Source organism: Callithrix jacchus, chromosome Y (assembly GCF_049354715.1).
Source record: "Callithrix jacchus isolate 240 chromosome Y, calJac240_pri, whole genome shotgun sequence".
NCBI lineage: Eukaryota > Metazoa > Chordata > Mammalia > Primates > Cebidae > Callithrix > Callithrix jacchus.
The window spans coordinates 3,916,257-3,931,617 of NC_133525.1; the positions used below are offsets into that span (position 1 = coordinate 3,916,257).

Here is a 15,361-nt window from a genome sequence, read left to right on the forward strand (position 1 = left end):
CTGAAAATGTTGTTTATATGCTTAAAGACAAGATATAATTCTTCTACATACTTGTCGAGTTGCTTTGGTCCTAATATGATTGTTGATTTTATTTCATTATTATGTTTTTTTGTTGTTGTTTTTTTTTTTGGTCTGGCTGCTCTATACATTATTGTAAGTTAGGTATTAAGGATTAATAAAGCCTTACTGTATTTTTATATTTTCATAAGCATCCCCCTTCAGATTTGTCAATATTTTCTTTATATATGTGTAAGTACTCTGATGTTGGGGTGCCATGTATAATTGTAATTGTTACACCTGTCAGTTGAATGGCCTGGGAGATGTAACAACTATTACTAGATAATGACCTTCTTTGTCTCTAGAGACAGTTTTAGATTTAAAAGCTGTTTACTCAAGTTATCCTTGCTCTATTTAGGTTACCATTTATGTGGAATATCTGTTGTTCCTTTGCTTTCAGTCTATGTGTTTTCTTTAAACTGAAGTGAGTGTCTTGTAGGCAACATATTTCTGTGTCTTGCTTTCTAATCCATTCTGTGCCTTTTACTTGAAAACTTCAACTTATGTATATTTAAGGTGATTATTGATAAGTGGGGCTTTCTATTGCCATTGTGTTAATTTTTAAAAATCTGTTTCTGCATTTGTTTCTTGGTCTCTGTGGCTGTTTCTTATTTGGTGATTTTTTTTTTTTTTAGCAATGATTTACTTTGGTTCTTTTTAACTTTTTACCATTTTTAATGGCAGTTACCTCGAAACTTGCAGAAATTTGTTGTTTTTAATTTTTATGGGTACAGAGTAGTTATATACATATTCATGGGGTACATGAGATATTTTGATACAGACTTGCAACACTTTATAACCACATCAAAGAAAATGGAAATCCATCACTTCAAGCACTTACCATCTTTTTGAACTACAAATATTCCAGATACCCTATTTTCATTATTTAAATGTGCAATAAATTATTGGCTGTAGTCGCCCTGTTTTCCTATCAAATACTAGATGGTATTCATACTAGCTGTATTTTTTGTAGGCATTAACCATCCCACTTTCTCTCTCCCCAACCTTTCACAGCTTCTGGTGACTCATTCCACTCTCTATCTCCATGAGTTCAATTTCCAATTTTTACCTCCTGCAAATGAGGGAGAATATGTGAAAGTCATCTTTCTGTGCCTGGCTTATTTTACTTAGCGTAACATCCTCCAGTTCTATCCAAGATGTTGTAAATGACAGATTCTCATTCTTTTTCATAGCAAAATCACACTCTAATTTGTGTATAATCCATGTTATCTTTATCCATTTTTCTGATAATGGATGCTTAGGTTGCTTCCAAATCTTGGCAATTGTGAGTAGTGCTGCAATAAACATATGAGTTCATACATCACTTGAATGTACTGATGTCCTTCTTTTGGTTATATACCTAGCAGTGGAATGTTTCCACCATCTGGTAATCCTTTTTTTTTTGTTTTTTGAGGAACCTACATACAGTCCTACACTGTCGTTGTATGATGTAGAATTTACCTTCCCACCAACAATGTGTGAGAGTTCCCTTCTCTCCACATACTCATATTTGTTCTTCCCAGTCTTTGGATAAAGCGATTTTTACTGGGGTAAGATGACATCAAATTGTTGTTTTGATTTACATTTTTCTGGTAATAAAGAATATTGAGCACTCATTATATACCTGTTGACTATTTGTATGTTTGCTTTTAAGAAATGTTGGCCAGGCCCAGTATTACACACCAGTATTCCCAGCAATATGGGAGGTCAAGGCAGAAGGATAATTTTATGTCAGGAGTTCAAAACCAGCCTGGCCAACATGATGAGACTCCATCTTTACTAAAAAAATATTATCCAGGCGTTGTGAGGTACACTTGTGGTCCCAGCTACTCTGGAGGCTGAGGCAGAGGATTCACTTGGAACCAGGAGGGTGGAAGCTACAGTGACTCAAGATCACTACGCTGCACTCCAGCGTGGGTGACAGAGTGAGACTCCATTCTGTACCCTGCCCCACAAAAAAGAAATGTCTATTCACATCTTTTGCCCAAATTTTAATGACAGTTTTAAATTTTTTTCCCTATTGAGTTGTGTGAGCTCCTTGTATATTCTGGTTGCTAATCACTTTACAGATACATAGTTTTGAGTATTTTCTCTCATTCTGTGTATTGTCTTTTTACTTTGTTCATTCTTTTCCTTTGCTAGGCAGAAGTTTTCAACTTAATTGACACCTTTTGTTCATTTTGCTTTGGTTTCGTATGCTTAATAAAGTATTACTGAAGAAATCTTTGCCCACACTAGGTCAGGGACATTTTCCAAATGTTTTCTTATGGTAGCTTCATAGTTTGAGGCCTTAGATTTAAGTGTTTAATAAGTTTTGATTGGACTTTTTCCTTTTTTTGAGACAGTGGTGCAATAATCTTGGCTAATTACAGCTACGACCTCCAAAGATGAGCCAATCCTCTCACCTCAGCTTTCTGAGTAGCTAAGACTACAAGTGCTTGCCATGGTGCCAGAATAACTTTTACCATTTGTTGTTGTTGGGGGGACATGGTATCACTCTGCTGTTCACATTGGTCTCAAATCTCTGGACTCAGGCAGTCCTCCTGCCTCCATCTCCCAAGTTGCTGGGCTTACATGCATGAGCCAGTATGCCTGGCTTTGATTTGATTTGATTTTTTATGTATAGCAAGAGATGGGAGTCTAGTTTCATTCTGAGTCATATGGATATCCAGTTTTCAAAGCAGCATTCATTTTAAGAGACAGTTCTTTCTCTTGTGTATGGTGTTGTCATGTTTGTCAAAAATTAGTTCACAGTAGATACATAGATTTTCTTCTTGCTTTTTATTCTGCTCCATTGGTCTGTGTGTCTGTTTTTATGCCTGTGCTATGTTGTTTTGTCTGAGCTGTGTGGTTTTGCTTACTGTAAAATTATTTGCTCAGTTTGTGTGAGCAAATAATTTATCTATTCTTATGCCTGTGCTGTTGTTTTACAATAAAAACACATTAATTACTCAATAATATAATTCGTAGTCTAGTAATGTGACTCCTCTGATGTTGCTTTTGCTATGGACAGCTTTGGGTATTCTGGATCTTTTGTGGTTTCCTATAAGTGTTAGGAGTCGTTTTCCTATTTCTATATAGAATGTCATTAATATTTTGATACAGATTATATCCAGTGTGTACACTGCTTTGGATAGTATGGACATTTTAACAATTCCATTATCTGTGTCCTCTTCAATTTCTTGTATCAAGGTTTTCTAGTTTTCATTGCACAGACTTTTTATTTCTTTGGTTAAATTAATATTCCTAGGTATTTTATTCTATTTTTACATATCATAGATTGAATTACATTCTTGATTTCTTCTTTAGAATGCTTGCTGTTGCTGTATAGAAATGCAACTAAATTTTGTATGTTGATTCTGTATTCTGTAACTTTACTGAATTTATGACATCTGATTTTTTTTTGGTGGAATCTCTAGGTATTTCCAAGTAAAAGATCTCTTTTTTAAATTGCGTTTTAGGTTTTGGGGTACATGTGAAGAACATGCAATATTGTTGCATAGGTACACACATGGCAGTGTGATTAGCTGCCTTCCTCCCCATCACCAATATCTGACATTTCTCCCCACCCTATCTCTCCCCAAATCCCCACCCTCCGCTGTCTCTCCCCTAGTCCCGCTGACAGACCCCAGTGTGTGATGCTTCCCTCCCTGCGACCATGTGTTCTCATTGGTCAACACCCACCTATGAGTGAGAACATGTGGTGTCTGATTGTCTCTTCTTTACTAAAGTTTGCTGAGAATGATGGCTTCAGGCTTCATCAATGTCCCTGCAAAGGACATGAACTCATTGTTTGTGATGACTGCATAATATTCTATGGTGTATATGTGCCACATTTTCCCTGTCCAGTCTGTCATCGATGGGCATTTGGCTTGATTCCAGGTTTTTGCTTTTGTAAACAGTGCTGCAATGAACATTCGTGTGCATATGTCCTTATAGTACACAATTTATAATCCTTTGGATATATACTCAGTAATGGAATTGCTGGGTCAAATGGAATTTCCATTTCTAGGTCCTTGACGAATCGCCACACTGTCTTCCACAATGGTTGAACTAATTTACACTCCCACCAGCAGCGTACAAGTCTTCCTATTTTTCCACATCCTCTCCAGCATTTGTTGTCTCCAGATTTTTTAATGATCACCATTCTAACTGGCGTGAGATGGCATATCAGTGTAGTTTTGATTTGCATTTCTCTAATGACCAGCAATGATTGAGCATTTTTTCATATTTTGTTGGCCCCGTGTATGTCTTCTTTTGTAAAGTGACTGTTCATATCCTTTGAACATTTTTGAATGGGCTTGTTTGTTTTTTTCCGGTAAATCTGTTTGAGTTCTTTGTAAATTCTGGTTATCAGCCCTTTGTCAGATGGGTAAACTACAAAAATTTTTTCCCATTCTGTTGGTTGCTTATTCATTCTAGTGACTGTTTCTTTTGCCATGCAGAAGCTGTGAAGTTTGATTAGGTCCCATTTGTCTATTTTGGCTTTTGTTGCCAATGCTTTTGGTGTTTTGTTCATGAAGTCCTTGCCTACTTCTATGTCCTGAATCGTTTTGCCTAGATTTTCTTCTAGGGTTTTGATGGTGCAAGGTCTTATGTTTAAGTCTTTAATCCATCTGGAGTTAATTTTAGTGTAAGGTGTCAGGAAGGGGTCCAGTTTCTGCTTTCTGCACATGGCTAGCCAGTTTTTGCAACACCATTTATTAAACAGGGACTCCTTTCCCCATTGCTTGTTTTTGTCAGGTTTATCCAAGATTGTATGGTTGTAGATATGTTGTGTTGCCTCCGAAGCCTCTCTTCTGTTCCATTGGTCTGTATCTTTGTTTTGGTACCAATACCATGCTATTTTGATTACTGTAGCCTTGTAGCATAGTTTGAAGTCTGGTAGTGTGATGCCTCCGGCAGTGTTCTTTTTGCTTGGAATTGACTTGGCTATGCAGCTCTCTTTTGGTTCCATATGAAGTTCAAGGTGGTTTTTTTCCAGTTCTGTGATGAAAGTCAATGTTATCTTGATGAGGATAGCGTTGAGTCTGTAAATTACTTTGGGCAATATAGCCATTTTCACGATATTGATTCTTCCTAACCATGAACATTGAGGCACCACACTACATCTTTTTTTATCCTCTCTTATTTTGTTGAGCAGTGGTTTGTCGTTTTCCTTGAAGTGGTCCCTTACATTTCTTGTAAGTTGTATTCCTAGGTATTTTATTCTCTTTGTAGCAATTGTGAATGGCAGTTCGTTCTTGATTTGGCTCTCTTTAAGTCTGTTATTGGTGTATAGGAATGCTTGTGATTTTTGCACATTGATTTTATATCCTGAGACTTTGCTGAAGTTGCTTATCAGTTTCAGGAGTTTTTGGGCTGAGACGATGGGGTCTTGTAGATATACTCTATCATGTCGTCTACAAATAGAGATAATTTGGCTTCCACCATTCCTATTTGAATACCCTTTCTTTCTTTTTCTTGCCTGATTGCTGTGGACAGAATTTCCAGTACTATATTGAATAAGAATGGTAAGAGAGGGCATGCTGGTCTAGTGCCAGATTTCAAAGGGAATGCTTCCAGTTTTTGCCCATTCAGTATGATATTGGCTGTTGGTTTGTCGTAAATAGCTTTTATTACTTTGAGATACGTTCCATGGATACCGAGTTTATTGAAGGTTTTTAGCATAAAGCGCTGTTGAATTTTGTCAAAGACCTTCTCTGCATCAATTGAGATAATAATGTGGTTTTTGGTTTTGGTTCTGCTTATGTGGTGAATTACATTTATAGACTTGCATATGTTGAACCAGCCTTGCATCCCCAGGATGAATCCAACTTGATCATGATGGATAAGTTTTTTGATTTGCTGTTGCAATCAGCTTGCCAGTATTTTATTGAAGATTTTTGCATCTATGTTCATCATGGATATTGGCCTGAAGTTTTCTTTTCTTGTTGGGTCTCTGCCGGGTTTTGGTATCAGGATGATGTTGGTCTCGTAAAATGATTTGGGAAGGATTCCCTCTTTTTAGATTATTTGGAATAGTTTCAGAAGGAATGGTACCAGCTCCTCTTTGTGTGTCTGGTAGAATTCGGCTGTGAACCCATCTGGACCTGGGCTTTTTTTGTGTGGTGTAGGCTCTTAATTGCTGCCTCAACTTCAGACCTTGTTATTGTTCTATTCATAGTTTCAGCTTCCTCCTGGTTTAGGCTTGCGAGGACACAGGTGTCCAGGAATTTATCCATTTCTCCCAGGTTTACTAGTTTATGTGCATAGAGTTGTTTGTAATATTGTCTGACGATGGTTTGAATTTCTGTGGAATCTGTGGTGATTTTCCCTTTATCATTTTTTTATTACATCTATTTGGTTGTTCTCTCTTTTCTTGTTTATCAATCTGGCTATTGGTCTGTCTATTTTGTTGATCTTTTCATAAAACCAGCTCTTGTATTTATTGATCTTTTGAAGGGTTTTTTATGTCTTTATCTCCTTCAGTTCAGTTCTGATCTTAGTTATTTCTTGTCTTCTGCTAGGTTTTGAGTTTTTTGATCTTGCTTCTCTAGCTCTTTAAATTTTGACGTTAGGGTGTCAATTTTAGATCTCTCCACTCTTCTCATATGGGCACATATTGCTATATATTTTCCTCTAGAGACTGCTTTAAATGTGTCCCAGAGATTCTGGTATGTTGTGTCTTCGTTCTCGTTGGTTTTGAAGAACTTCTTTATTTCTGCCTTTCTTTCATTGTTTATCCAATCAACATTCAAGAGCCAGTTGTTCAGTTTCCATGAAGCTGTGCGGTTCTGAGTTAGTTTCTGAATTCTGAGTTCTAACTTGATTGCACTATGGTCTGAGAGACTGTTTGTTATGATTTCAGTTGTTTTCCATTTGCTGAGGAGTGCTTTACTTCCAATTATGTGGTCAGTTTTAGAGTAGGTGTGATGTGGTGCTGAGACGAATGTATATTCTGTGGATTTGGGGTGGAGCGTTCTTTAAATGTCTATCAGGTTTGCTTGTTCCAGGTCTGAGTTCAAGTCCTGGATATCCTTGTTAATTTTCTGTCTGGTTGATCTGTCTATTATTGACAGTGGAGTGTTAAAGTCTCCCACTATTATTGTGTGGGAGTCTAAGTCTCTTGTAAGTCCTTAAGGACTTGCCTTATATATCTGGGTGCTCCTGTATTGGGTCCATATATATTTAGGATCATTAGCTCTTCTTGTTGTATCGATCCTTTTACCATTATGTAATGACCTTCTTTGTCTCTTTTGATCTTTGTTGCTTTAAAGTGTATTTTATCAGAGATGAGAATTGCCACTCCTGCTTTTTTTTTTGCTCTCCATTTGCTTGGTAAATCTTCCTCCATCCCTTTATTTTGAGCCTTTTTGTATTCTTCCATGTGAGATGGGTTTCCTGGATACAGCACCGATGGGTTTTGGCTTTTTATCCAGTTTGCCAATCTTTGTCTTTTGATTGGTGCATTTAGCCCATTTACATTTAGGGTTTATATTGTTATGTGTGAATTTGATACTGCCATTTTGATGCTCGCTGGCTCTTGTGCCCATTGGTTGATGTAGATTCTTCATTTTGTTGATGCTCTTTAGCATTTGGTATGTTTTTGGAATGACTGGTACTGGTTGTTCCTTTCTATGTGTAGTGCCTCTTTCAGGAGCTCTTGTAAAGCAGGCCTGGTGGTGACAAAATCTCTGAGTACTTGCTTGTTTGCAAAGGATTTTATTTTTCCTTCACTTATGAAGCTCAGTTTGGCTGGATGTGAAATTCTGGGTTGAAAGTTTTTTTCTTTAAGGAGGTTGAATATTGGCCTCTGCTCTCTTCTGGCTTGTAGCATTTCTACCGAGAGATCTGCTGTGAGTCTGATGGGCTTCCCTTTGTGGTGACCTGACCTTTCTCTCTGGCTTCCCTTAGTATTTTCTTCTTCATTTCAATTTTGGTGAATCTCATGATTATGTGCCTTGGGGTTGCTCTTCTTGTGGAATATCTTTGTGGTGTTCTCTGTATTTCCTGGACTTGAATATTGGCCTGCCTTGCTATTTTGGGGAAATTTTTCTAATTGATATCCTGAAGAGTATTTTCCAGCTTGGGTTCATTCTCTTCGTCACATTCAGGTACACCTATCAAAGGTAGGTCAGGTCTCTTCACATAGTCCCACATTTCTTGGAGACTTTGTTCTTTCCTTTTTGCACTTTTTTCTCTGATCTTGGTTTCTCGTTTTATTTCATTGAGTTGATCTTCAACTTCCGATATTCTTTCTTCTGCTTGGTCAATTTGGCTGTTGAAACTCGTGCATGATTTGTGAAGTTTTTGTGTTTTGTTTTTCAGCTCCTTCAATTCATTCAGATTCCTCTCTAAGTTGTCCATTCTTGTTATCATTTCTTGTAATCTTTTTTCAAAAATTTTTTCAAGGTTCTTGGTTTCTTTGCATTGATTTAGAGCCTGTTTTTTTAGTTCACAGAAGTTTCTCATTACCCACCTTTTGAAGTGTGATTCTGTCATTTCATCACACTCACTCTCCATCCAGCTTTGTTCCCTGGCTGATGAGGAGTTTTGGTCTTTTGTAGGAGGTGAGGTGTTCTGGTTTAGGGTGTTTTCCTCCTTTTTGCACTGGTTTCTTTCCATCTTTGTGGATTTATCCACCGGTCGTCTCAGCAGTTGCTGACTTCTTGATAGCATCTCTAAGTGGATGCCCAGATTGTTGATGATGAAGTATTTCTGTTACTTGGTTTTCCTTCTAACAGTCCAGCCCCTCTGCTGTATGACTGCTGAGATCCACTCCAGGCCCTTCTTCTCTGAGGTACACCTGTAGCAGCTGCGGAAGAGTGAGGGATGCTACCAGTTTCGTCTTCTGCTATCTTTGTCCCAGAATGATGCCCGCCAAATGTCATTGTGATGAGTCCTTTTTGAGGTGACTCTTTGGATATACAGGGGTCACGGAGCTGCTTGAGGAGATGGTCTGTACTTTATAGGAGCTCAGTGCTGAGCTTCATTGTTCGTTCAGGGCTGTTAGGCAGGTATGTTTAAGTTTGCTGCAGCAGAACTTATAAAACCCCTTTTTTTCTCAGATGCTCTGTCTTGGGGAGTTAGGGCTTTCTTTATGAGTATCTGTTGCACTGTCCTGCCCAGCTAGGAGGCAGTCTAATCACTATTTGCCTGCTGAGGCTCCGCCCTCCTGCTGTGGGGTCCGCCCTGTTGCCGTGGGCTCTGCCCTGCTGCTGTGGGCTCCACCTGACTACTATGGGTTCTGCCCTGCTGTTGTGGGCTCTGCTGTGTTGCCGTGGCCTCCGCCCTACTGTTGGGGACTCTGCCGTGTTGCCGTGGGCTCCACCCTGATGTCGAGTGTAACTCCCTGTAGTCCTGTTTATATGGGTGTGGTTAACACTGCTGTGGTGATGGTGGCCCTCCTTTGTATTGGAGGAGTCTCTCTGTTATGGCGGGTTGCCTTGGCAATGGCAGGCTGCGTCAGCAATGGGAGTGTACATTAGTAGGGGCAAATGCCTCAGTAATGGTGGACGCCCCTCCCCCACCGAGCTGCACCGTCCTGGGTACAGCTGTACCTGCAGTGAAACTCTCAACCCTGAGTGTTTTGAATCGTCGTTTTGTTTGTCTCTGTGGGGGTGGGACCCGCCAAGCCTGATCACCTGGCTCCCTGTCTCAGAGCCCTTTTTTTTTTAAGTTGGACGGTTGACTCTCTCCCAGGTGTTTTAGTCGCCTACTGATAGGGCACCAGGATCTGTGTGATTTCCCATGCAGCGACCCACTGTGCTGGCTCAAATGTCGCTTCTTGGGAATCTCCTGGTCTGGCTCACTGTCCAAGTCCTGTTTAATCAGATGGATATGCTAATCTGCCCTCCCAAATCTCAGATTGCTGGTTTAACAAGGCACCCAGACCAGCGCATTTTGTGCGGGGTGCCTCTGTACTGCAGCACCGGCCAAAATGACCACGTCAGCTGAAACACCTGCGCTGGCATCCCGTTTCTCTCATACACCTGGGAATTTCCCCGTTCTGTGGGCAACGACGATCCGTCTGGAAATGCAGCTTGCAGTCACCCTCTGTGCCTTCACTGAGAGCTGCAATGCTGAGTTGTTCCTACCACGCCATCTTTTTTTTTCCAGCGGTTCTGCATTTCTTTATGGTGCTATGGCACTAAGGCATGGTATTGCCAGAAGTGTCTCTTTTATAGCAGCCTATCTCAAAAGCAGATTGAAACAAACAGATACATCTTCTGAGGTCTTTAAAAGGATTATCTTTTCATTTAATTCTCAGTTCTCTATAGAAATGATCAGCATATGGATGGTCATTTGTCTTAATCTCAATTTGTCTCTTTTGGTGCTTCTCTGCACTGCATGGCTCCCGCGACTGTGCCGAGTCTGCAGCACCGACGCGTCACTAGGGAAACCCCTCGTCAAATCTTTTTTCAGGGTTCTTAGTGTCTTTGCATTGGGTTAGAACATGTTCTTTTCGCTTGCAGAAATTTCTTGAATACCCACCTTGTAAAGCCTGATTCTGTCAATTCATCACAGTCATTCTCTATCCAGCCTTGTTCCCTTGCTGGTGAGGAGTTGTGATCCCTTGTAGGAGAGGCGTTCTGGATTCAGGTGTTTTCATCCTTTTTGCTCTGGTTTCTTTCCACCTTTGTGGATTTTTCCACCTGTCTTTTTTATAGTTGTTGACTTTCAGATTGGGTCTCTGCGTGGATGTCCAGTTCGTTGATGATGAAGTTATTTTTTTTCTGTTTCTTAGTTTTCCTTCTAACAGTCAGGCCTCTCTGCTGTAGGACTGCTGAGGTCCACTCCAGGCCATGCTTGCCTGGAGATCACCTGCAGTGCTGGAGAACCATAAGGGTTGGTATCAGTTGCTTCTTCGGCTATCTTTGTCCCAGAAGGATACCCACCAGATGTCACCCACGTCTGCTTCATGAGATGACTCTTTGGATATTCACACGTCAGGGAGCTGCTTTATGAGACAGTCTGTCCTTTATAGGCGTCAAGTGCTGAGCTGTGAACTCCATTGTTCATTCAGTGCTGCTGGGCATGTGCGTTTGAGTCTGATGCAGCAGAACTTATAAACCATGGCTTTTTTTCCCCCCAGGTGCTCTGTCCTGGGGAGTTAGGGCTTTATTTATGAGTTTCTGTTGTGCTGCTGCTTTTTTTTCAGGGCTTCCCTACCCAGCAAGGAGATAGCCTACTCACTGTCTGCCTGCAGAGGCTTTGCTGACCTGCTGTGGGCTCCGCCCAGCTGCCATGTGAACTTCCCTGCAGTCCTGTTTATACAGATGTAGTTAGAACTGCTTCGGCAATGGCAGCCCACCTTTGTAATGGCGGGCTGCCTCAGTAATGGCAGATACCACTCCCCTACAGAGCTGGACCATCCCGGTTCAGCACTGCTTGCTGTGAAACTCTCAATCCAGAGCATTTCCTATTTTTTTTTGTGGATGTGAGACCGGCCGAGCCTGATCACCTGGCTTCCTGCCTCAGAGGCCCTCCTTTTTTTTTTTTTTTTGTTTTTTAGTTGAATGGTCAACTCTGTCTCCCAGGTGTTCCAGTCACCTGTTGAAAAGGTGCCTGGTCTGTGATTTCCTCTGCAGTGATGCACTGAGCCAGCTGAAACAGCCACACTGAGATTCATGGTGCTTTTTTGCCCAGGAATCCCCTAACCTGTCTCCCTGTTTCAGCCCCCCTTTTTATCAGTTGAATGGGTGAGTCTGACTCCCAGGAGCTCCAATCACCAGCTAAAACAGCACCCAGACCCATGTATTTTGTACAGAGAATTGCTGCACTGATGCATCAGCAAAATAGCCACACTGGCCACCCATGGGGTTCCTCTGCCTGGGAATCTTCTGGTCTTTGGGCAATAAAAATTTATCTGGAAATGCGGTGTCCACTCATCCTCTGCGCTTTTGTTGGGAGCTGCAATTGTGAGCTGCTTCTAATCGGCCATCTTGGTTCCAGCTATCAGTTTTTAGGATTTCATTGTTGGGGCATATAATTCTCTGCCATCTTTCCAGAGAGTCTGATTCTGGAATGGCTGTTGTAATATATAACAACAATATTATTAATTTTGTCATAATAATATTCCACTGTTTCTATAGAAACACTATTTATGTTTAGTGTTTACTTCTGGCAATGAAGATCCATTTCTTTGTAGTGTTTTGTCTCTTTTTTATATAAAATTTTAAAGCTACCTGCAAAGCAATACATTAAAAACTGTGGTGTTTGAAAATAATAAGAATTATTTGAAATGAAAGTTTATCTATTTACGAAAAATAGAATCATACTGAGTGCACAGAACTAACCTTCATTATGGACAGGAACAGTGGCTCATGCCTGTAATCTCAGCACTTTGGGAGGCTGAGGCAGGTGGATCACCTGAGGTCAGGAATTAAAGCCCATTCTGGCCAATGTGGTGAATCCTCATTTCTACTAAAAGTACAAAAATTGGCTGGGCATAATGACAGCCACCTGTAATCTCAGCTATTTGGGAGGCTGAGGCAGGAGAATCACTTGAACCTGGGAGGCAGAGGTTATAATGAGCTAAGTTCACACCATTGCCCTCTAGCTTGGGAGCGAAACTCCATCTCTTAAAAAAAGAAAAAAAAAAAAAAGAACTAACCTTCATTGTTTGGGAGAACATAATGTTCTGTTTTACATCCAAGGATCTTATCTTCATGAAAAACAAAGGAAGGCACAGGGGTGGTGGGGTGAATGGCTACAAAAATTGACAGACAGTGAGCAGAAAAGAGTTTTGGTGACATAGTAAAAGGAATTTTTAAATTACCATTTGGTAAGTCCCTAATCCCTAAAGAAATAGACTTATAACATGCAAACTTTCCCTTTTTGACCCCCATATTTCTCATGTAGTAAAATGAGTATGGATGCTAATTACACTGAAGTGTTATGAGACTTGTGTGGCATATTAATGTAAAGTACCAATTCCATGTCTTGTATCTGGTGGTACTAAGCCTTCATAATTGCTAACTCTTTGTGGCACTTTATTTTCTCACTTGGAATATAGTTGAATTTACAAAAAATCAAATCACAAAATTGTGGCAGTGTTTTCCTGTGAAATGACATGTTTTGAAGCACTATTTTGAAAACTTATACAGTAATATCCCCATTCCCAGCAGTGAAATCATGTAGGAGAGGGATGGACGGAAGTCATTAGTAGATGCTACAGATCCAGTGTGGTTTATATTGTTACTTTTTGACATGAACTGAATTTTTTACTTGTTTTCTCCCCTGGCACCTCTTTTAAACACACACACTCACCATAAAGCTTTCCTGGCCAAATTCTAATATAGACAGAGATATGGCTTTGTTTTTAAACTGGCAAAATTGCTAAAGGCAAACTGCAACTTACGTATTTTATGTATTTTATATGGTACTTAAGGAATTTGCCATACCACTTTAGGCTTATCTTATTTTTAAATAACTTAGCAGAGTTTGTCTATAACATCCTTAATGATTTTGCCCCAGGTTACATAGAAGAATTCTGATTTAAAAAGAAAAGAAAAGAAAAGAAACAAAACATAATAGTTTAACCTAGCAAGTTAACCTAACAAATGCCAAGAAAACATATATTAATGAAATTAAATCTGCCATTAACGGATATTGTAAAATTTACTCAATCATTAGTCCCACAGCAGTTTATAAAACAAAGCCTTGCTCTCATGATTCTTATACTCATGGGAAAGAAAGATGATAAACAAATGAGGAAAATAATTCTAGATACTGATAATATGATCATTTTCCTTCCAAATACTTGTAATGTAATCCATATAATTGTAATTTCAAGTCAATATCTGTAGTTTTGGAAATTCCAGATTTCTCAATAATAGAATAATAAGCTCTAAATTTCCTTAAACTCTTTTGATTCTGGGAGGTTATATGTTTACAAATGTTGTTAACAGTATTTTTGTTAAACCCATTTCATGCCTTTTAAAGTTAGTTTAGAATTCAAGTGTGCCTTAGAATAGCATCTAGTCCACCTCTGCTTTGAGGCACTTAGATTCACAGAAACTTTAGCAGACAGTTCTGAGCAGTTATAGTAAATTACAAGAAAATCAGCACTATTTGTACTTATGTACAGTATATTGTTTTCCACACAAGTATGTGTAGGAAAGATACAAATTATAAGAAAAGTCAGTGTGAGTAATAATAGATTCTGCTATACCACTTCCAAATTAAAAGTTAACAAGTAATTTTCTTTTTTTTCCTCGTTATTATATTGTAACTAACTTTGTGTCTTATACTATCTCCATAGATAACTGCCTGCTGTGGTGTCAAAGTTTTAAAATTTGTTCTACAAATAGACTGTTTTTGAGGGTATAGGTAGCCTTCTTGTCTTTCTGTAACAATAAGAATTCCAACCTGTAATTTTGAACTTCTATTTCAAAGATTAATAAATGGACTCGTACAAAATTAACTCAGTTGCCCATATTAGAGCCCAGATAAAGAATATGTCTTAAAATAGGAGCAAGTTTATGGTACATTAAGATCATTGCATTTTTTATGGTCAAATGTAAGTTATTCTCACCTTTAAATGTTTTAATGATGTCATTGTCCATCATGCAATATTTTTAAATTTGAGGAAAATAAAAAGTACTATGTGAATAAACTTTAGAACCCAGATTCTCAAACTTATTTCTAATTGGTGTATCTTTTTTGTTAAAATATTCAGTATTGAGTTACTTTCACAGTTTGTTTCCATAATAGATACTGTCTTTTGAAAATTCTGAAGCAATGTCAGACCTTGAGAGAAGCTCTTATTGCAGCAGGAAAAGACGTTATATGGCATGGGCGGACAAATGATGAACCAGCTCATTATTGTAGCATTTGTGAGGTACATAACTGTTTATACTGATAATTGTTTTGTTTTGTATTCCGCAAGTTTTGATTTGTTGTTGTTTATTAATTGTAAGTTTACCTATACTTTCATGTAATGCTTTTTATTGAAATTGACTACTAATATGATCAGGCTATTATGATGTATCAGATGAGAACTTAGCCTAATAGTAATATTAGTAGTCAATTTCAATAAAAAGATTTACTTAAAAGTATCTAGATATATTAAAAAAGTATCACCTACTGAAGAATTGACTTAATCCTTATGCAAGTGATAATCATCTCAAAGTTTAAACTAGAAACAGACTCGTAAAAGTTCACAGATGCCAACAAACAGGATTTAATTCAGTATTCAAGCAGATCAGTATGAAGTCCTTTCTAGTTAATTTCATATGACAGTTAGGGGTTTTTCGCTTGTGAGTGAATAATCTATCTCTCTGGAATTTCAAAACAACCGTTGTATTCCTCAATATTG

The 15,361-nt window shown here is 38.8% G+C and overlaps 1 protein-coding gene across 7 annotated transcripts in view; it reads left to right on the top strand.

Moving 5' to 3' along the window:
• The window catches only part of LOC118150929 (histone demethylase UTY), a 213,369-nt gene that overhangs the window by 194,881 nt on the left and 3,127 nt on the right, over positions 1 to 15,361 (top strand). For all 7 annotated transcript variants that reach the window (XM_035289914.3, XM_035289917.3, XM_035289916.3 and 4 more), the window contains one exon: positions 14,758 to 14,884. In XM_035289914.3, the coding sequence (XP_035145805.1) occupies positions 14,758 to 14,884 (127 nt within the window). The remainder of the gene's footprint in view (positions 1 to 14,757; positions 14,885 to 15,361) is intronic.